The sequence below is a fragment of the Tupaia chinensis genome, unplaced genomic scaffold, assembly GCF_000334495.1.
Source record: "Tupaia chinensis unplaced genomic scaffold, TupChi_1.0 Scaffold000186_1, whole genome shotgun sequence".
NCBI lineage: Eukaryota > Metazoa > Chordata > Mammalia > Scandentia > Tupaiidae > Tupaia > Tupaia belangeri.
Genome location: NW_006159661.1, coordinates 949,560 through 972,158, shown reverse-complemented (window position 1 = coordinate 972,158; position 22,599 = coordinate 949,560). Strand labels below are relative to the sequence as shown.

The window sequence follows — 22,599 nt, the reverse complement described above, 5'->3', positions numbered from 1 at the left end:
GAAGTATTTACTCAGATCCACTGCTTTTTTTTTTTTTCTTTAGGGCACATGCACTCACCAGAGAGAGAGAAACTGAGAAATCACCCCCCAGGGGAGATGGCCACAGTATTCACTTCTCCTCCATTCTCCTCTCAGGATTTTGGGCACCCACAGACATGCCTACCATGATTTTAAAGCTACTGGGACCAGGATTCAGATCTCAGATTTGGCCACATGGGTTCCAGTGCCTTAACCTCCAAGACACCTGCTGGCATCCCCACTGCACATTTTTAATGGATTATATATCTTTTTTATTGTTGAGTTTTAAGACTTTTTATATATTCTGTATACAAATCCCTTATCAGATGAACAGTTCTCAGATATTTTCTCCTATTTATTGGTTGTCATTTCACTTTCTTGATAGTGACCTTTTAAGTACTAAAGTTTTAAATTTTGATAATGTCTAATGTATCTGGTTTTTTCCACTTGAACTTTTTGATGTAGGAAAAGTTTTGGGGTTTTTGGAGAGGTTTTTTTTGTTTTGTTTTGTTTTGTTTTTGAGAGGTTTTCGCTATAGGGCGCGTGCGCTCATCAGACAGACAGAGAGAAACGACAGAAAGCGAGAAATCACCCCCCAGAGGGGATGGTCACGCTGCAATAACTTCTCTTCCATTCTCCTCTTGGGATCTTGGGCACGCACGCACACGCGCCCGGCGTGGGTTTTAAGCCATCAGGTCAAGACGCGAACTGCGGTCGACTATGTGGGAGTCCAGCGACATAGCCATTACACTAACTGCTGGTTCTCCTGATGTAGGAAGTTTTAATAGCTAAAACTTTATAGTGTATAAGTAGAATTTTATTATAATTATTAAAACAGTATGTGCCCGTTGCAAAGTGCTTACTTTATAACAAATCAGTAAAATTTAACAGTGGGTAGTTACTTTTTTCTAAACTTTTTTAGGATTAAATTTTTTGTTTGGCCACCAGTTTGGAATTGTTAAGTAGAAATAAATTAGCCTATAAATTTGAATGTGATAGTTTTTACTGCTTGTAAGAGTTACCATAGTCTTTCAGAAAAAAAAAAAATTAGGATAACAGGTGGCATTTGCAGAAAACAAAAACGTTCCCACATTTGTTATGTGTATTTGCTTTTAACAAATACTAACTGACAGGATCCCCTTGAGAGTCACATAACTTTGTGTTTTTCTTTTTCATTCATTCATTCATTCATTCATTCATTTATTTATTTATTTATTTATTTATTTAGATGTTTTTGCTATATGGCGTGTATGCTCGCCAGAAAGACAGAAAGCAAGAAATCACCCCCAAGGGGTGTTGGCCACACTGCAATCCCCTCTCCTCCATTCTCTTCTCGGGATCTTGGGCAAACACACACAAGCGCCAGGCATGAGTTTAAGCCGCCGCGTCTAGGACTTGAACCGTGGTTGACTACATGAGAGTTCAGCAACATAGCCATTATGCTGGTCCCCTTTTTTTTAAAAAAAGAGATTTTTGCTATGTATGTACTCACTAGAAAGAAAGTGAGTAATCACTCCCAGCGGAGACAGTCATGCCACAATCCCTTCTCCTCCATTCTCCTCTCAGGATTGGGCACACTGACACACACATCTGGTGTAAGTTTTAATCCGCCAGGTCTGAGACTGAACCATGGTCAACTATGTGGGAATCCAGTGACATAACCATTATACCATCTACTGGTCCCAACTTTGTGTTTTTCTTTATACTTTTATAAAGTTTAAGAAAGAAAAACCTGAGACCAGCAGGTGGTATGGTGGTTAAGGTGCTAGACTCCCACATGGCTGTCTGCAGTTCAAGGCCCAGTCCTGGTCACGCCAGGCACCTGTGCATGTGTGCCCAAAATCCCAGCAGAAGAATTGAGAAGAAGGGATTGCAGGATGATGTCTCTTTTCCCCTTTCACTGTCTCTCTGTCTCTTGCTGGCCAGAGCCCATGCGCTATGGCAAAAACAAACAAAGACAAACTTGGGACCAGCAGTTAGTATAATGGCTATGTCACTGGACTCCCACGTAGTCTACCACGGTTCGAGTCCCAGACCCGGTGGCTTAAACTCACGCCGGGTGCGTGTGCGTGCATGCCCAAGATCCCAAGAGGAGAATGGAGAAGGGATTGCAGTGTGGCCATCCCCCCTGGGGGATGATTTCTCACTTTCTGTCTGTCTCTGTCTTTCTGGTGAGCACACGCGCCCTATAGCAAAACAAACAAACAAACAAAAAACTCTCCAAAAAAAAAAGAGTGAAAAAAAAAGACAAACTTTTTGATTATTTTAACTTAAATATTCTTTTTTTTCTTCTTTTTTTTTTTTTTTTTGGAGAGTTTTTTGTTTGTTTGTTTGTTTTGCTATAGGGCGCGTGTGCTCACCAGAAAGACAGAGACAGACAGAAAGTGAGAAATCATCCCCCAGGGGGGATGGCCACACTGCAATCCCTTCTCCATTCTCCTCTTGGGATCTTGGGCATGCACGCACACGCACCCGGCGTGAGTTTAAGCCACCGGGTCTGGGACTCGAACCGTGGTAGACTACGTGGGAGTCCAGTGACATAGTCATTACATTAACTGATGGTCCCACTTAAATATTCTTTTAGTATTTTTGTATTTTAGTTTTTATTAAAAAGTAATACCTGTTCTAGAAATAAAAGCTTTGGAAATGTGTATAGGAAAAATGAAATGACTCCCATTCTGTCCCTCAAACACCCCAATTTTGCTCATAATGGTAGTTACTTTTGACACCTTGTTAACCACTTTTTCAGAATTTTGGGACTATATATATATATATATATATACATACACACACACACACACACACACACACGCACACACATATATACATATATATACACACACACACACACACACACATCAGTAAAGATTCATGCACTTTTTGCACAAAAATCTTTTCTTAAAAATTTAAGGGCAAAAGAATTGAAGGGTAAAGCCATCAGATTTTGATTCTACTACAACAAAATTGTTTTATGGTTTTCAGTGTCTAAATTCTCCATGTAATTCAAAGTATATTGACATTGTAATAAGACTGGCATGGTGACATGTGCCTGTAGTCCCAGCTATATGGGAGCTGAGGCAGAAGGATCTCAAGTTTGAGGCTGTCCTGGCCAACATAATGAAAACCTTTCTCTAAAAAATAAAAATAATTAATTTTTGTAATGTGGATTTCTATCATTGTCATTCTGAAATTTGAATTTATTTGTGGTATTTTAGGAATTGCTTTCATCTGAAACAGAAACTCCGATTTTACCACCGTACTTGTCTTCATCTCTGCCTCCCCCAGAAGAACTCTTTGCTGTTCAAGTTAAACATGTTGTCTCACCTAATGAAGTAATGTAAATGGTTGCTTGGTGGTTAAAACATAACTATCAGTCTCGGTCCTAATTACTAGGATTGACTCTTTGCTTCCCCATCTTCTTGACTTTAAATAATTGAAAATTGGTGACCTCTGCTTTATCTCATCCTATCATATCCTTAGACGTTTGTTAGTGCCAAGTAAGGAAAAGTGTTCTTTAACTACTTGCTGGATTCCCAGGATTGTGAGCTTTGTTCAGTGTCAGGTCATATAGAATATTTAGATTTTAAAGGTGGAACTGTTTCCACCTATGAAATCTGAAACATCTCCCTCCCATCCCCTCTGCATTGCAGTGAATTCTAGTGCTTTTTACCTTGCTCTGTGTTTCTCTATACCGTACTTACCACCTTCTGACCCCATATGCCACTTTCTCATTTATTATGTTTGTCTGCCTCCTCCACTAGACTATAACTTCATGAAGACAGGGGTTTTTATATGTGTTGTTCATTTCTGAATCTCCAGAACCTAGAACTTGCCTGCTATATAGTAGGCACTCAATGGCTATTGATTGATGAATGAATGCCCTAAGAAAAATTAAATTTCTCGACTCACAAGAAAAATATAAATAACAACTAGCATAGACAGTTCCTCCTGCCTTTTACACAGTAAACCATTCTCTTTGCAAAGGAAAGAGATTTGCTGTATAATTTCAAGAGCATAGTAGTGTACAACTGTTACTTGTTTTTATAATTTTTATATTATTTATTGGTATATAACAAATTATCTCAAGTTTATAAGCTTAAAACAACACACCAGAGGGTCAAGAATCTGGGATATGCTTAAATACTCTAGCTCAGGATCTCTGACAAGGTTGCAATCAGATGTTAATGAGGGCTGCAGAATCTACTTCCAAAATCTCACTCACCTGACACTGTGTGGGGTACTAAGTTCTGTGCCAAGGGCCTCTCTGATTGCCTGCTCAAAATGTGACTATGTACACTTCTTGAAGCACACAATCCCCAACAGAGTCACAATGCCACCAAGACAGAAGCCACATGTCTCTTAAAATCCAGTCTCATACACCATCACTTCAGTTGCATCTTCTTGGGCACAAGGTAAGTCTGGTAGGATTTGGGAGGAGAACTCTTACAAGGGGGAAATATTAGAGGCAGGGTTCATTGGAGCCATTGTTGGAGACCATCTTCCATAATTTTGTACACATAAATGAATACTAGGAATTACAAAAATTGAAAGTTTTTTCTTTCCCTTAGGTATATATTTGCCTTGATTCTACAGAAAATTGTAATCAGTTTAACCAACATAGTGACACAGATGACAGTGGAGTGAGCTGGGAGTCAGAGTTTGAAAGCCTTGAAGAAGCTCTGCGGAGGCTTAATACAAATGTGGAGACATTTCCTCCTCTGACAGATTTTAGGACAGGTATGCGTATTATTTTTGAATGAAACAGGATTATAAACAAAAGGTTTTTGTTTTAGTGGACTAACAAATTTGGGTTATTTCTAATGTTACTTAATATTTTCCTTATACTGACTTAACATGCATGATCTCTTTGCTTTTTTATATTAATTTGACAGAGGGCACATGCACTTGCCAGAGAGAGAGAGAGAAAGCAGCCTCCAGTGGGGTGTGCTCATGCCACAATCCCTTCTCCTTTGTTTCTCCATCTGTTGGAGTCTTAGATACACATTTGGAATCCAGCTCCTTTAAACAGTAGGCCATGGGCTACGGCCTTGCATGATCTTTTGGAATCCTCAAGAGATTCTGTAATAGTTGCTGCTCCTGTTTTCTAGATTAGAAAGATGAATTAAGAGTAGTTAACTCACTCCCCTGGGGCACTTCCACTTTCCAAAAATCAAGCTGTGTTGGAAAATTGGCTACAGAAAGATGATTTTTTTTTCTTTTTTCTTTTTTTTTTTTGGAGAGGTTTTTGCTATAGCGCGCGTGCACTCGCCAGATAGACAGAGATAGAGAGACAGAAAGTGAGAAATCACCCCCCAGGGGGGATGGCGACTCCGCAATCCCTTATCCTCCATTCTCCTCTCGGGATCTTGGGCATGCACACACACGCTCCCAGTGGGAGTTCAAGTCACCAGGTCTGGGACTCGAACTGCAGTGGACTATGTGGGAGTCCAGCGACATAGCCATTACACTGACTGCTGGTCCCCAGAAAGATGATTTTTTTCATGAGGCTTTACCACTAACTAAAATTGTGAGACCTGTCAATTAGTCCATGATAATGAGAATCATTTTAATTACAACTCACCTAAGCTGATGATTTTCAGGTGAGGGTTCAGTGTCCTGGTCTGTCAAGATAGTCAAATCCCTACTATCTTTTTCCTCTCCAATCCATTCTTCCCATATTCATTAATTCTCTTATGAGGACTATGTAACATGTTAGTGGTATTGACACCTTAATACCAAGACTAGTGTCTATATATTTTTGTCAATATGTGATAGGTACATAGAGGTGTATTTATTGTTGATATTATGTATCAAAAATACCTTAGCAAAGAAAAAAAATCAGCCCAATATCTTACCTGATTTTTTTCAGAGAGATTTTAATTGTTGTGACCTACTTTTGACTGACATGTAATGTCCTGTTCCCTCTGCCCAGAATGTTCTCCCCCCAGACTGTGCGAACTGTCCCCTTACTGAAGGACCTTTTTTTTTTTTTAAAGCGAAGTTTTCACTATACGGTGCATGCGCTCACTAGAAAGAGAGAGACAGAAAGCAAGAAATCACGCCCCGGGGGGTATGGCCACACCACAGTCCCTTCTCCTCCGAGGATCCTGGGCACGCATGCACACGCGCCCAGCGTGAGTTTAAGCCACTAGGTCCAGGACTCGAACCGCAGTCAACTACATGGGAGTCTGTCCCGACCCGGGGAGACAGCCAAACAGGTTTCCCGAGTAAAGGAGTGAGAGCCGGGACAAGCGGCGTAGTGTTACAGCACGGAGACGACAGTGTCGTCCGTTTATTGTGGGCAGCACGGTACAGCACAGAGATGACGCAGTGTCACAGCTCTTAAGGGTCGCATCGTCTATTGTGAGCAGCACAGAGACGACGCGGTGTCACAGCTCTTCAGGGTCGTCCGGAGACGATGTAGTGTTACAACTCTTCAGGATCTCCCAGGTCGTCTGGAGACTGCACAGTGTTTCAGCTCTTCGGGCTCTTCAGTCGTCGTCTTCCTGGTCGTCCGTCTTCCTGGTCGTTGCTGTCTGGCTACTGTGGGCCAGGCATCGTGGTTATATACACACTGGTGGGCTGTGATTGGTTATAAACGGTGGGTTATGACTGGTTGCTTTTGGACCAATCATGAGGTGCCGGATATGCAAATCTGAGGGATTCTAGTGGCCAATCAGAGCAAGGTTTCGAAGGTCAGGTTTTTTGAAGGTAACCAATCATGGAAATTGTTTGCTCTCTGAGAAACCTCAGCAGACTCGCTGGTGCGCAGCCTCCCACAGGAGTCCAGCGACATAGCCATTACGCCAACTGCTGGTCTCCTGAAGGACTTCTTTGACCTTTCTTTAGAAAGCACTACTCTCTACCACCCCTCTGTTATTCTCAATCCCTCCTGCTCTCTTGTTACAGCTCTCTAAGCAGGTGACTTGGTCACTAACAATTGGGCACTTGGCACAAATTGGTACTCATAGTCAACAAGTGAAAAAATAAACTCATGGATTTTTTTCTTTGGTGGGGGAGGTACGCCCAGATTTATAGTCCGGAAGGAACAATTCCTTTCTCATTGTGTTCTTATTCTAAGCAAAACCACACAGTCTGTGTATAATGTGATGATTCACGAAGCTAGACATGTATTATTTATGCATTTTTCTACAGATATTTTATACTTAAATTAAATTTCTTATTTTTAAGTGAGAAGAAAGAGACATTTTGATAGAATCTTATCATGCCACAATCCTCCTGTCCCAGCCTCCTGAGTTAGCTAAGACCACAAGTGTGCACCACCACCCACAGCTTGTTTAGACTGAACTGGAAACAATCTGGGCCTCCCCTGTAGCCTAAACCACTGCACAGTAGCACCCTCCTGCTTGCACCCCACAGCAACTTGTCATCAATAAAAGTGTTTTTAAGTATGCATATGGTCAAATTGATTCATAGGCAAGTGTCTATTAAATATGTACATTTGTCAATCCAGTGGGAAAGGAAAACCTCTTTAGCAAATGGTGCTGGAAAAACTGGGTATTCACCTGCAGAAAGATGAATCTGAACCCTGACCTCTCACCATTGACAAAAATCAACTCAAAGTGGATCAAATATTTAAATCTAAGACTTCAAAGCATAAAACTACTGGTGGGAGACATTGGAATAGGCAAAGACTTCTGAAATAAGACCCCCAATGCACAGTAATCCCAGAAATAGACAAGTGGGATTATATCTGGTTAAGAAGTTTCTGCACAGCAAAAGACAGTAATTAGTATGAAAAAACAACCCTCAGAATGGGAGAATATTTTGGGGACCAGCAGTTAGCCTAATGGCTATGTCGCTGGACTTCCGTGTAGTTGACTGTGGTTCGAGTTCCGGACCCGGCAGCTTGAACTCACGCCAGGGCGCATGTGCGTGCATGCCCAAGATCCCGAGAGGAGAATGGAGGAGAAAGGATTGCAGTGTGGCCCTCTCCCCTGGGGGGGTATTTCTTTCTTTCTGTCTCTCTCTCTGTCTTTCTGGTGAGCACATGTGCCCTGTAGCAAAAACCTCTCCAAAAAAAAAAAAAAAAAGAACAGGAGAATATTTTTGCAAACTATGCTTCAGATAAGGAACTGGTCATCAGAATACACAGGGAACTCATGCGGTTTACCCCAACGCCCAGAAAAATGATCAACCCAATTAAAAGATGGGAAAATGAGCTGAACATACAACTCTCTAAGGAAGACATATGAACAGCCAAAAGTCATATGAAAAAATGCCCAACATCCCTCATCATAAGGGAGTTGCAAATCAAAACCACAGTGAAATACCATCTAACCCCAGTCAGAATGATTAAGATTAAAAAAACAATAAATGATAAGTGCTGGCAGGATGTGTTGAAAGGGGAACTGTCCTACACTGCTAGTGGGAATGTAAATTAGTCCAGTCACTGTGGAAAACAATATGGGGATTCCTCAAAGATCTACAATAGAACTACCATATGATCCAACAACCCCACTCCTAGGTATCTACCCAAAGGACAGGAGAACGCTAGTTGGAAAAGTGCCTGCACATCTATGTTTATTGCGGCATTATTCACAATTGCTAAGACATGGAACCAACACAAATGTCCATGAACAGAAGAATGGATTGAAAAAGTGTGGCACATATACTCTGTGGAATAATGCTCAGCCATGAAAAACAATACCCTGGCTCTTGATAGAAAGTGGACAGATATGAAGATTACTGCTAAGTGAAGCAAGCTAGGCTATGAAGGAGAGACATTGTGTCTCCACTTATTACATACCAATTATCTGCACTTTATGGCTGAAACTGAAAGATTAGAGGATACAGAAACATAGAAAATGGTTCTAGATACTGGGAATAGGGTAGGAGAAGGAGGAGAGTATGAGGAAAAACATTAAGGAGTAATATAGGCAAGACATTTATGGGACACAAATGGATTATCAGTTGATAACGTGTATAGTATCCCTAACTGGACTGGTGTGATGTGTATTCATGATGGAAAATTAACTTTACAAGCTAAGTGATGTATTAAGATGGAATGAATAAAAGAAATTAAAATATATTAAAAATGTACTTTTAAAATGTTATAAAAATGTACTTTTGAATGAGAAATTTATATTGAAAAAATTGTTTTTGTGGATTAAAATGACAACTGGTTTAAAGTTTTATTTGGAGTGGGACCAGCAGATGGCATAATGGTTACGTTGTTGGACTCCTGTGTAATTGACTGTGACTTGAGTCTCAGAACCAGGTACTTAAAATTCACACCAGGCACATGTGCATGTGTACCCAAAATCCCAAGAGGAGAATGGAAGAAAAGCGATTTAGATATGACCATCCCCTGTGTGGGGTGATTTTTCACTTTCTGTTTCTCTGTCTCTGTCTCTCTGGTGTGCACACATACCCTCTAACAAAAATCTCTCTTTAAAAAAAAAAAACAACAAATTCTATTTGGAGAAATGAAACTTCAGCTGTGTTTTTAAGTACCAACTGTAGACAGTGATTCAGTTAATTACTAAGTAGAACAGTTCTAATAGATGAGATTCTTTATTGTTCTACTGACTTTATACTGAAGAATCTGCTTATTACTTTAATAAAAAATCATTTGAAATGAAAATCTTTGTACCTTAGAGTCATGTAGTATTTCAGTGCCACTTGCCTTCAGCTATATTTTTCTTTGTGGAATTATGTGTTAAGAAAGTATGAAACAAGGAAAGAGAAGAAAGAGCAAGATGGAGAAACTGAGGCACATTCCATTTTTACTCTGAAATCTAACAGTGTATGGAGAGAAAGGAAGTACATACTATGCTAACTTTTCCGTTTTACTCAAGCCTAGCATTCATTAACACATGTTTACTGAGCACTTGCATGTACCAAGTACCATGTTAGGAACAGACTACAGTTCTGCACACAACAGTATGTGGTCTAGAGAAGAGACAGGTGAACAAAGTACAGTATGACAATAACAGCTCATTTGCAAAGAGGGTCATAATACTGTATGATCACAGAGGAAGATCAGTTAGTAAGCAGTGGCTAGAAACTCATGTTGGGCGCATTTGTGTGCGTGTGTGTGCCCACAATCCTGAGAGGAGAATGGAGAAGGGATTGCCATCCCCCCAGGGGGTGATTTCTCTTTCTCTCTCTCTCTCTCTCTCTTTCTGTCTCTCTCTGTCTCTGTCTCTGTCTCTCTCGTGCTCTGTAGCAAAATTTAGAAACCCTGAAAAAATTTTAAGTCTGTTCAGGCAACTCATTGAGGCTATGTAGTAGTAGTTGATAAGGAAACAAATCCTTCAGTTGCGGTGCTAAGAACTTGATATGCAAGCAGTTCAGATGCCATTGAATTTTAAACAAGAGATCTATGTAATTGAATAATAAAAGTTTAATCCTGATGGCCTCATAGAGAATGGGTTAGAGGACAGAATTGAAGACAGGAACAACAAAAACTGTATTTCTTATCCTTTGCAAAGATGATGGCCCAAACTGAAAGAGATTCTGAAATGAAAATGAGAATAGTGTGCAGCATGATTTCAGCCATGGGCCGTAGAAGTAGCAATTCTGAGAATGAAAAGTGCCTTTCTTCAAAATTTAATCCTTAGGAATTAGTAAAGAAGGGTTTATAAAATTAAAAAAAGGAAAAACCAGCACAAGGCTAGTTGGTTAGTGTTTAATTCTGGATGGTGGGTATATGGTTGTTAAATTTTCTTTATTGTACTTTTCTGATTAAAAAAAAAAATTGTGGGACCAGCAGGTGGCGTGGTGGTTAAGGTGCTGGACAATCCCACATGGCTGACCAGGGTTCGAGTCCTGAATCTGGTGGCTTGCTTTCTCACTTCCTCTCTCTCTCACTCTCACCCTCTGTCTCTCTCTGGTCAAATTAAGAAATAAATGAATGAATAAATAAATAAATTGTGAGACTAGCAGTTAGCATAATGGCTATGTCGCTGGACTCCCACATAGTCTACCGTGGTTTGCATCCCGGACCTGGTGGCTTAAAACTCACTCCAGGTGCGTGTGCGTGCGTGCCCAAGATCCCGAGAGAAGAATGGAGGAGAAGGGATTGCAGCATGGCCATCCCCCCTGGGGGGTGATTTCTCACTTTCTGTGTCTCTGTCTCTCTCTGTCTCTCTGGCAAGTACATGCGCCCTATCGCAAAAACCTCTCAAAAAAAAATTGTAAGTCAACAAAAGACAGTATTAATATTTTTTCTCCTTTTCTGTTTTTCCAGAAATGCCTTGCCTTGCAGAATATGATGATGGTTTATGGTATAGAGCAAAGATTGTTTCCGTAAGAGAATTTAATCCTTTATGTGTCCTGGTACAGTTTGTTGATTATGGATCAACTGAAAAGCTAACCATAAACAGGTAAAAAAATAAAGTAAAAAAGAATTAGGATTAATTTTTAACCAATTCTTTATTGGGAAGAAAAGCCTCTCCTTTTAAAAGAAAAAAAAAAACTATTTGAAAGCTGTATATATTTAGAACTTTTTAATCTAGATTTTTCATTGTAGTAAAAGACACCATTTTAACTATTTTAAAGCACATTTGCTCCCCAATGATGGGATTACATCATAATAAACCCGTCAGAAATTGAAAATATCTTAAGCAAAAAATACATTTAGTACAGCTAGCCTGTGGAACATCGTCACCTAGCCTGCCTACCCTCCATATATTCAGATACAGTAGCTTATAGTTGGGCAAAATCATCTAACACAAAGGTTCTTTGTAATAAAATATTGAATAATGTACACAGACAGGCATTTCGTAAACATAATAGGATGGAAAAATGAAACATAGTTTCTAAAAAACGTGGCAACTCTAGAGTAAGTTCTGGTTGTTTACCATCATGGTTACGTGGTTGACTAGGTGCTGTGGCTCTTGCTGCCACAGCCCAGCATCGTAAGAGAATATCCTGTCTCTCGCTGATGAAGAATTTCACTAGCCCAGTGTTTTCATCCTTTTGTGTTGCTATAACAGAATACCGGAGCCTGAGTAATATATAAGGAAGAGGTTTATTTAGTGTATATCACTAAAGGCTAGTCTAAGCGCATGGTGCCAGCATCTGCTTGACTTCTGGTGAGGGCTACATGCTGCATCACAACATGGCAGAGAAGTGAACAGTCAAGTGGACTATGCAGAAAGGGAGCACATGTGTCAGACAACCAGAGACGGCTGCTTTTCATGCCAGCTCACCTGATAACCCATCATTCTGTTAATCCATGAGCGGATTAATCCATTCATGAGAGCAGAGCCCACACAAACTATTAATAGTCACCTCTTTATATTTTTAGAGAGATTTTTGCTATAAGGCATATGTGCTCACCAGAGAGACAGAGAGACAGAAAGCAAGGAATTACCTCCCAGCAGGGGTGGCCACACCACGATCCCTTCTCCGTTTTCCTCTCAGGATTTTGGGCACCCATACACACGCACTCGGGACATGAACCACAGTTGATTATGTGGGAGTCCAGCGACATAACCATTACGCCATCTGTTAGCCTCTAGTCACCTTTTCATTAAGCTCCACCTCTTAATGCTGTTACAACGGCAGTTAAGTTTCAGATGTGTTTTAGTGAGGACATACAAACCATAGCCTCATAGAAAAAAATCAAAATTCAAAGTACAATTTCTACTGAATTTATATCACTTTCACACCATTTTAAAACTGAACCGTCATAAATCAGGAATGTATATAAGTAATTGGCATTAAGGACACTGTTGTACAATTACCACCACTTTCCATTTCTAAAACTTTATTTTTCCAAAATGAGGACTGTACCCACTAAACAGTAGCATCCCATTCCATCATTGCCTCGCTCCTGAGATTCTGTATTCTATTTCATCCCGATGCATTTTCCTATTCTAGATACTTCATATAAAGTAAAATCATACAGTATTATACTTTTGCATCTGGCTTATTTCACTTAGCATAATATTTTCAAGATTCATCCATGTAACATGTCAGAATTTCCTTTCCTTGTAAGGTTTAATAATATTCCATTTTATGTATATACTACCTCTTATTTAGCTCTTCATTTGCCATAGATAGTTGGGTTACTTTTACCTTTCAGCTGTTTTGAGTAATGCTCCTACAAACATGGGTGTATAGATATTGCTTAGAATGTGCTTTTAGTTATTTTGAGTATATACCCAGAAATGGAATTGTGGGGCCAGTAGGTGGCATGATGGTTAAGGTACTGCCCTCCTACATGGCTAACTGCAATTCAAGTCCCAGACCTGGTAGCTTGCTTTCTCACTCTCCCTCTCTCTGTCTCTCTGGTGAACACATGTGCCCTATAGCAAATTATAAAATAATAAAATTAATAATTTAAAAAAAAGAAATGGAATTGTCAGATCATACACTAATTCTCTTTTTAGTTCCTTGAGGAACTATTTCACTATTGCACTATTTCACATTCCCACTAACAGTTTTTTTGTTTGGTTTTTTTAATTTGACCAGAGAGATATAGAATGAGAGAGAGTGAGAGAGATGGAAAATGAGAAAGCAAGCCATCAGGTCCAAGACTCAACCGTGGTTGGCCATGTGGGAGTCCAGCACCCTCAACCACCATACCACCTGCTGGCCCGTCTTACAGTTTCTTCACATCCCTGTCAATATGTATCATTATTTTTAATAATATAATAGCCACTACTAGGTGCAAGATAGTATCTCATTGTAGACTTGATTTGCATTTCTCTAATGATTAGTGATGTTGAATATCTTTGTCATGCGCTTCTTGGCCATATATCTTCTTAGGAAATTTTTTTTTTTTTTTTGCCATAGGCTGCATGTATTCACTTGAGACAGGAAGAGGGAACATATTAAGTCATCCCTCCCCCACCCCAACAAGGATGGCCACACCACAATCCCTTCTCCATTCTCCTGGGATTTTGGGCATGCACACACATGCACCCTGCATGATTTTCAAGCCACCAATTCCAGGACTCAAATTGCAGTCAGCCATGTGGGAATCCAGTGACCTAACTACCTTGCTACATGTGGTCCCCCCAAAAATATCTATTTTTAATAGACATATTTTCTCCCATTCTATAGGTAGCCTTTCACTGATTGTGTCCTTTGATACTCAGAAGTTTTTAATTTTGATGAAGTCCATTTTCTGATTTTTCTTTTGTGGCCTGGGCTTTTGGTGCCATATTTTTAAAAAATTACAAATCTAATGGCTTGATGCTTTTCCCCATATTTTCCTAAGAGTTTAATAGTTCTAGCTATAAGAAAATTGTAATTGTGACATTCTGAACATTTTAAGAATTTCTTTTGTGACAGACTGCGTCAAATTCCCCTTCATCTTATGCAGTATCCAGCCCGAGCTATAAAAGTTCTCTTGGCAGGATTTAAACCTCCTTTAAGTGATTCAGGAAAGACGAGAATACCATATTGTCCCAAGTGGAGCATGGAGGCATTATGGGCTATGATAGACTGTCTTCAAGGAAAACAACTTTATGCTTCTTCCATGGTAAAAAATATATCTTAATCAACATTCTTCCAAACCTATTTCTTCATCCCCTGTTTACTTTGTAAAGTGCTTTTTGTTTCTATGCAACTCTACATGTAAAAATGCAATAAAATTATATAAAGTTTTATATACTATAGGATAAACTTTAAGGCTTGTTAAAATGATACCTTAATTTATATTTAATCAACTTTTTTAATACCCCTTGATAATGTATCATTTATGTAATGACTAGGGAAAAAAAACAATCAAGATATGCACTCTGTAATCAAGGAATCTGTAAGTTAAAGGAAACAAACATACAAGTTAACAAAGTACAGTGAATTTAGTATTATGATAGTGATACAGGCTACTTTGCAAGGGAGTGCGGGGCAAAGATGAATGATGATTTCCATCTGAAGAGATCAGGAAACACTGTTTGAGCAGCTTCCTACTAAGTACTCAAGTGCTTAATTGAATAAGTGACACAGGAAAGTGGCATTTAAGCTAGATCCCAAAAGATGCGGGGGGGAAAGAACCATGGTTCTGATGATAGAAAGGCTTGAATTATATTCATTTTAGTAATCTCATAATCATGCTAACTATAATATGGTAAACCTGTATCAGCAAGTCAAAAAAGAAATGCCAGATTGTGTTTACTATAAAAAGCCTTTCTTCTTTGAAGGCTTAGCATGTTAGCAAGTAGTCTATAAGCAGAATCCGGCCACATGATGTTTTATTTAGTGTAGTGTTTTTAAAATTGGAAAAAAAAAAGTGTGTATTCCTGGCTTCAAGTTAAATATAAAATCTAGGAATCCTGAGTGCACCTCAACTGCAGTAGTGTTAGATGGGGACAGAGCTTTGGTTTACCCTAGTGATCACCACTGGTAATCTGGCCCAACCAGCTTTCTTCCTTTGCCATACCTGCCCGGCCCCATGATTTGGATTCCTATCTACTGACTGTGACAGAAATGAGCTCATAAACCTAGAAAGCGCTTTTGAAAACTCATGTAGCTATCATGTTGTTGCATATGCAGAGTGATATGAATAGCTCACGCAGGACTTCTCTCAAGAAGCCAGTAGAAAATACAAAGTGTAACAAAACTTTTTTTTTACTTTTATGAATAACATTCAATATTTGGTCAGTTTATGCATAAATGTATAATGCTTTATGTGTGGAATGGAAATGAACTTTTAACAGAGATGATGTTAAATCCCACTGGCTCCATCAAGAACAACATTGCAGGGAGGAATTACAATTTAAATAGAGCAGAATAGAAGGAACTGGATTTAGCAGGAAACCATCACAGATGCCTTTTGGAAGTACAGAGTATAATAAACCAGGACAGGACAGTGGTACAGCAGTAACGCATAGTGCTCTACGAGGCAGACCTACATGGGAAGGTTACTGGCCCACACTGGAGACCTCCCTTGAGTACACTAGGCATACATTCGGCCGTGATCTGGTGCCAGCTGAAAGCAGATGGGTCATGGCATTAAGATCTTGTCAGAGTTGGTCTCTCTCTCTCAAGGAATAAATAAAATTGTATTAAAGAATCCTAAATAAAGTGAGAGAATACTTTTTCCTTCCTATGCAAATGGCCCGAGGTAGGAGGGAAAAGACAGCAAAGATACTAATTGTTTTCTTGATAACTGTATCTTTTCATTTTAGGCTCAGGTGCCAGAACAAGTGGTGACATTATATGAAGATGAACAGTATCCAGTTCATATGTCATTAGTAGAAATGGGGCTTGCAGATAGAGATGAATGATGTAAGTATATATTCTTGTGGAGCAGTGACATGTTACATGAGAAATAGTGACATTATCTGAAGACGAACAGTACCCAGTTCATGTCATTAGTAGAAATGAGGCTCGCAGACAGAGGTGAATGATGTAAGTGCCAGTTCTTGTTCATTCCTGCACTCACCATGTGATTAATATAGCAGAGAGTAATGCTAAATTGCTCATAAAAGCACCCTTGTGTTTCCTTGATTTCTCAAAGGAATGACAGCAAACACCAACAGAATCTCTTTTCTAGATTTCTTCATAGGCCTTTCTCACCTAATAAGTACCAGGATCAAAGAGGTCTCAGATCTATGAGAGTGCTTGGAATGGCTATCATGTCTTTCATAGTACCAAATCCACAGGGGATGAGGAGGAAAGAGTAGACACCATAAATATAGAACTACTGAACAATCAACCTCCAATCACAATGTTATTAAAGTACGTGGGTAGGGCTAGCAGACGGTGTGAAAGTTAAAGTACTGGATCCCACATGACCGACCTGGCAGTTTAAGTCCTGTACCTGGCAGCTTGAAAGTCATGCTAGGCACCTGTGTGTACATACCCAAAATCCTAAGAGGAGAATGGAGGAGAAAGGACTGTGGCATGACCATCCCCTTGGGGGGGGGCAATTTCTCTCTCTCTCTCTCTGGCAAGTGCACACACCCTATAGCAAAAAACTTAAAAGAAAGTACTTGGGTAACCAGCTGTTTATCATGTCCATTCTATTCATATGAATCTAGCAAGCAATTCAACACTAGATTTGTTGAACATTAACTTTAAGCAAAGGTTCAAAACAGTACATTCTGTTTTTCAGGTACACAGTGCAGAATATCTACAGTAGCCCAGAAGAAAGTTTTGTTAATGTTTAGACCGTTCCAGGCTGTTTTTCTGATTTGTTCTGCAATTTGCTTTACCCTCCTTTATTCATACATGTTGAACTGTTTAGAAATTGTGTGACAGAAAGTCAGAAAAAAATAGTTAATAAATATTTACTTTCAAAGACTGTCTTGTTTTATTTTACTATAATTTCAAAATGAAATTGTTTAGGCACATGGGAAAAAATTAGTTCACTTTATAGCTAATGACTCAGATGAATAAGACATTATCGATATAGTTGATGGCCTCCAATACCACTCCCCAATCACATTCTCTTCTTCCTTTAGAAGTAAACAGTATTGGGAACCAGCAGTTAGCGTAATGGCTATGTCGCTGGACTCCCACGTAGTCGACCACGGTTCGTGTCCGGGACCCGGTGGCTTAAAACTCACGCCGGGTGCGTGTGCATGTGTGCCCAAGATCCCGAGAGGAGAATGGAGGAGAAGGGATTGTGGTGTGACCATCCCCCCTGGGGGGTGATTTCTCGCTTTCTATGTCTCTGTCTGTCTGTCTGGCGAGCGCATGCACCCTATAGCGAAAAAACCTCTCCCCCCCCCCAAAAAAAAAAGTAAACAGTATTATAATTTGGCATTTGGCACTCTTATAAATGTCTCTATTTTACTATATGCAAATGCTTCGATACATGAAATATAGTACTGCTCTGTATATTTTGGAATACATATGGTATCACACAATTAGTTTTTATTTTCTATTTTTTTATTTGCACTATTTATTTATGTTGGTAGGTGTAGCTCTACTTCATTCATTTTCACTGTTCTGTGTGCGTAATTTATTCTATTGTTAGATATTTAGGTTATTACCCGGTTTTTTGCTTTTAGTTTTGCCACAGAGTGTGTGTGCTACCCAGAGAGGGACAGAGAGAAAGAACGAGGGAAAGTGAGAAAGCAATCCCCAGGGGGATGGCCACATCGCAATCTTTTTCTTCCATTCTCCTCTTGGGATTTTGGGTACACAGACCCAGCACCTGGTGTGTTTTTTCAGGCTGCTAGGTCTGGGACTTGGACCATAGAGTTAGCCATTTAGGATCCAGCTGCCTTAACCACCATGCCACTGGCTGGTCCACCAGTGTTTTCTTGATTGGAAACATTCTTCTTTAAAAAAAAAAAAATTATACATATATAATTTTATTTATCATTATTTGGGGGGGGGTTGAGAGAATTTTACTATAGGGCACATGCATTCAACGAAGAGACAGAAAGCAGGGAATCACTCCCCAGGGTGGATGGCCATGCTGCAGTCCCTTCTCCTCTGTTTTCCTCTCAGGATCTTGGGCACGCACATACACGTGCCCGGCATGAGTTTTAAGTCACGGGGTCCAGGACTCAAACTGCAATTGACTACGTGGGAATCCAGCAACATAACGATTATGCCATCTGCTGGTCCCCTTTATTATTATTTTTATTTGCTACAGGACACATGCACTCACCAGAGAGAGAGAGAGAGAGAGAGAGAGAGAGAGAGAAAGAAAGCCACCACATCTGGGACTTAAACTGTGGTTGGTCATGTGGGAGTCCAACACCTTAACCACCACACCACCTGCTAGCCCCACAAATCTTCTGCTGGAGACTCTGGAAAAAATATTAAGCCATTTGAAAGCTGAGGTGTGTCCCGGCCTGTTAAGGAAGCTATGCTCTAAACTCCATCTTCTAGACTCCCGAAATATTCAGACAAGGTAGAGGACCTCTGTCCTCTCACTGTCTCTGGCTAGCTGTCTCTCTCTCTCTCTCTCTAAATTTTTAATGTTTTTTTTTTATTTTTTTATTTTTCAACCACTTCTCCTCACCTTGGGCCTTTTCTTTCACTTGCTAATTTCAGAAGCCATTTGAGGTGTGTCCTGGACTGTTTGCACAGCGCACTTTTCATCATTTACGTGTAAACTATTTTTTTCCTCTTTTTTGGTAGTATTTTTCTAGTTGTTTTTTTTTTTTTTTTTTTTTTTTTTTTTTAACCTTCCCTTCCCACTCTAAGCTTCACTCTCCACACATTGAATGTCTAGTTAGGCCTTCGTGCACAGTAGCCAAGCATCCGAATACTTTTAGAGTCATTGAAATCCTCAGTGCTTATTGAACCTCCTGCTTTAAGGACAGAATTTCTTTTGATATAAAATCTGAACTACTAATCTCTTTCTGTGGATACCACTTTGCAAAGCACAGTGAAGGAGAGATTTTTCTGTCACAGAATGACCAGACATTACCAAATAGGCACAAGAAACATGAGAAACCAAGAAAATATCTCTCCCCTAAGGAAAAAGAACAATCCCTCATCATCCACAGACAGTACAGTAGAACTAGTGGAAATATCTAATGAGAATTCAGAATATTCATAGTGACAAAACTAAATGAGATGCGAGAGCTGAGAGATAATGAACTCCAGAAGATGCAGGAAAAAAGACGAGTTCCAGGAGGTACTAAGTTATCCATGACCTGAAAGAGGAAATACACACTATAAAAAAGAATCAAATGGAGCTATTAGAGATGAAGGCTGCCATTCAGGAAATCAAAACCTCCCTCAAAAGTATTAAAAGCAGATTAGTCCATGCAGAAAATTGAATCTCAGATGTTGAAGGCAAAACCTCTGATCTAGAAAAAAAAAAAAAAAAAAAAAAAAAAAAAACTGAGAAAATAACCCCCAAAAATGAGAATATCATACAAGAAATACTAGACAGTATTAAGTGCCCAAATTAAGTGCCCAAACATCCGGATAATCAGTATCCTAGAAGGTGAGGAAACTAATAAAGGCATTGATAATCTATCCTGTGAAATTCTGGAAGAAAACTTTACAAATCGAGAGAGGCATTCAAATATCCAGACCCAAGAAATACAAAGGACCCCAATAGAATCAACCCAAGGAGATTTTCTCCAAGGAACATAGCCAGACTGGCCAAATCTACAAAGATAAGATACTGAAACTGGCAAGGGAGAAACATCATGTTACTTATAAAGTTATCCAATCAGGCTAACTTCAGACCTCTCATCAGAAACAATGTGAGCAAGGAAAGAATGGGAAAATATATTCAAAGTGTTAAGTGAAAAACAGTTTTAACCAAGAATACTATGGCCAGCAAGACTACCTTTCATATGGAAAGAAAGAATAAAAACATTCTTAGATAAACAATACCTGAAAGAATTTGCCAATAGTAGACCCACTCTTCAAGAAGTTCTGATAGGAGGGCTCTACCAGAAAAACTAAAGACACATACAGAAATAAGAGAACAAAAGGCAACCAAGAAAATGACCCATTTAATGTTAGGGACAAGAAATATCAATAATAGCGTTGAGTGTTAACTCACAGGATTTAAACGGAAAGATTAGACCACAGGAACACTGCATATTCAATAGAAGAGTGTTTGAACATAAGACTTAACTGGCGAAATAGAATTTTATGACTTTTGAGTGAAATAGTACTGATTTTTTTTACTATGCTTTGTTTTCCCAGTTTAAAGTATTTTACTTTCTTTTGAGTTGTTGATAAGTTCAGCAATTTATTAAAATATTTTTCTTGTTTGTTTCTTTAAATAAAGACATAAACTTTTCTTCCTTCCTGACCCCTCTGAAATTGGAAAATATTTGGGAGTATTATTTTGTGGCAGAAGGGTTATAATAATGCTTGTTGCATTGAATCAGAAATTGGAAGTACTCATTATTGCACAGGGCTTTGACTATAATGTCATATCTGAAGATTATCAGAAGACTACGGAACCAAGGTGGATCTCAAGTAAATTAACGGAAGCTCCTAGAAAGATGGCCTGGCCCCATAAATAGTTCTGCCTGGCAGAGAGGATTAGAGAAGATATGTGAAAGAATTTATAACATAAAATAACCTGGACTTTTCTAGCCTAGCATTGTAATCAGTAAAGATTGCAAGAGAAACCACACCAGAGGATTATTTTAAGACTTTGAAGGAAGAAAAAGAGACTGATCTTTGCAGATGGTATATTATAGAATACTTGGTAGACAGGCTGAACTGAGAAGGTTCATGTGTGACTAGTGTGCTGGGCATTTGCTTTTCAACAATTTGAGTAGTTGACATGTAAATATTGTTCTGGTGGAATCTGCTTTACAAAAGTAGTTTTACTAATAAACCATCAGTTGTCTGAGTTCTTTTACAGCGGTTAATGTAGCAGATCTTTATTTGCCAGAATAATTACTAATTAGGTCATCAGAAAAGTCATGACACGTTTTCCTATGCAAAAATACATCATGTCTTTTCTGATGACCCAATAGTATAGAAAAGATATTTGGGGCTACCAGGTGGTCTGGAGGTTAAGGCAGCTGGCTCCCACATTGCAAACCGTGCACAGTTGGGAGTCCTAGACCCAGAGACTTGAACAACATGCTAGGTGAGTGTGCCCAAAATTCTGAGAGGTGAAGGGATTGAGGCATGGCCATCCCTCCTAGGGGGTGCTTCCTCACTTTCCCTCTCTATTTCTAGTGAGCACACCTACCCTATAGGGAAAAAAAAGGATCTGTTTTAATACATGTCCACTGGTTTATTAGTTTCCACTCGTTTATTAGAGTTAATGACCATTGTGTCACTTGTTTATATCCTTGACCATTTTTCTATTGAGTTGTTTGCAATTTTTTTTTTTTTTTGGAGAGGTTTTTGGGTTTTTTTTCGCTATAGGGCACGTGCGCTTGCCAGACAGACAGAGACATAGAGACAGAAAGCGAGAAATCACCCCCCCAGGGGGGATGGTCACGCCGCAATCCTTCTCCTCCATTCTCCTCTTGGGATCTTGGGCACGCACGCACACGTGCCCAGCGTGAGTTTTAAGCCACTGGGTCTGGGACTTGAACTGTAGTCGACTACATGGGAGTCCAGCAACATAGCCATTACGCTAACTGCTGGTTCCCGAGTTGTTTGCAATTTTCTTACTAGTTTGCAGGAATATTTTATATATACTGGGGAGTAATCCTTTGCCTATTGTGTATCTTCTAGTCTGTGGCTTGTCTTTTCCCTTTTTTGTAGTATCTTTTCACTCACTTACCAACCTTTTCCTAGAAGGTTTGTGCTTTTTGTGTCTCGCCTCCTAATCCTTCTTCATCCTGAGGTGTGTGTGTGTGTGTGTGTGTGTGTATGTATGCATATAACCTCCCTTATTTTCTTTGAAAATTTTTTTTTCCTTTTCTTTTTAGGTTGCTATAGGGCACTCGCCAGAGAAAGACATAGAGAAGCAGGGAAGTGAGAAATCACACACACACACACACCGGGAACTAGCCATGCCACAGTCCTTTCTCCATCCCCTCTCTAGAGTTTGGGCATGCACACACATGTGCCCCACGTTTTCAACCCACTGGTCTGGGATGCTAACCACAGAGTTGGCCATGTCAGATCCAGCTGCCTTAACCTCCGTACCGCTTCCTGGCCCACCACTTTGAAAAGTTTTAGTTTGAGGACCAGCAGTTAGCGTAATGGCTATGTCGCTGGACTCCCATGTAGTCGACCGCGGTTCGGGTCCAG

At 39.6% G+C, this 22,599-nt stretch overlaps 1 protein-coding gene across 4 annotated transcripts in view; it reads left to right on the top strand.

Moving 5' to 3' along the window:
- The window catches only part of RNF17 (ring finger protein 17), a 153,871-nt gene extending 136,682 nt beyond the window's left edge, over positions 1 to 17,189 (top strand). For 3 of the 4 annotated variants that reach the window (XM_006146723.2, XM_006146722.2, XM_006146721.2), the window contains exons 32-37: positions 3,234 to 3,350; positions 4,587 to 4,755; positions 11,234 to 11,369; positions 14,290 to 14,479; positions 16,128 to 16,227; positions 17,057 to 17,189. In XM_006146723.2, coding sequence (XP_006146785.1) covers positions 3,234 to 3,350; positions 4,587 to 4,755; positions 11,234 to 11,369; positions 14,290 to 14,479; positions 16,128 to 16,226 — 711 coding nt within the window. In that variant the 3' untranslated portion in view covers position 16,227; positions 17,057 to 17,189. The remainder of the gene's footprint in view (positions 1 to 3,233; positions 3,351 to 4,586; positions 4,756 to 11,233; positions 11,370 to 14,289; positions 14,480 to 16,127; positions 16,228 to 17,056) is intronic. The other variant, XM_027771133.1, reaches the window with a different exon arrangement.
- The last annotated feature ends 5,410 nt before the right edge of the window (positions 17,190 to 22,599 follow it).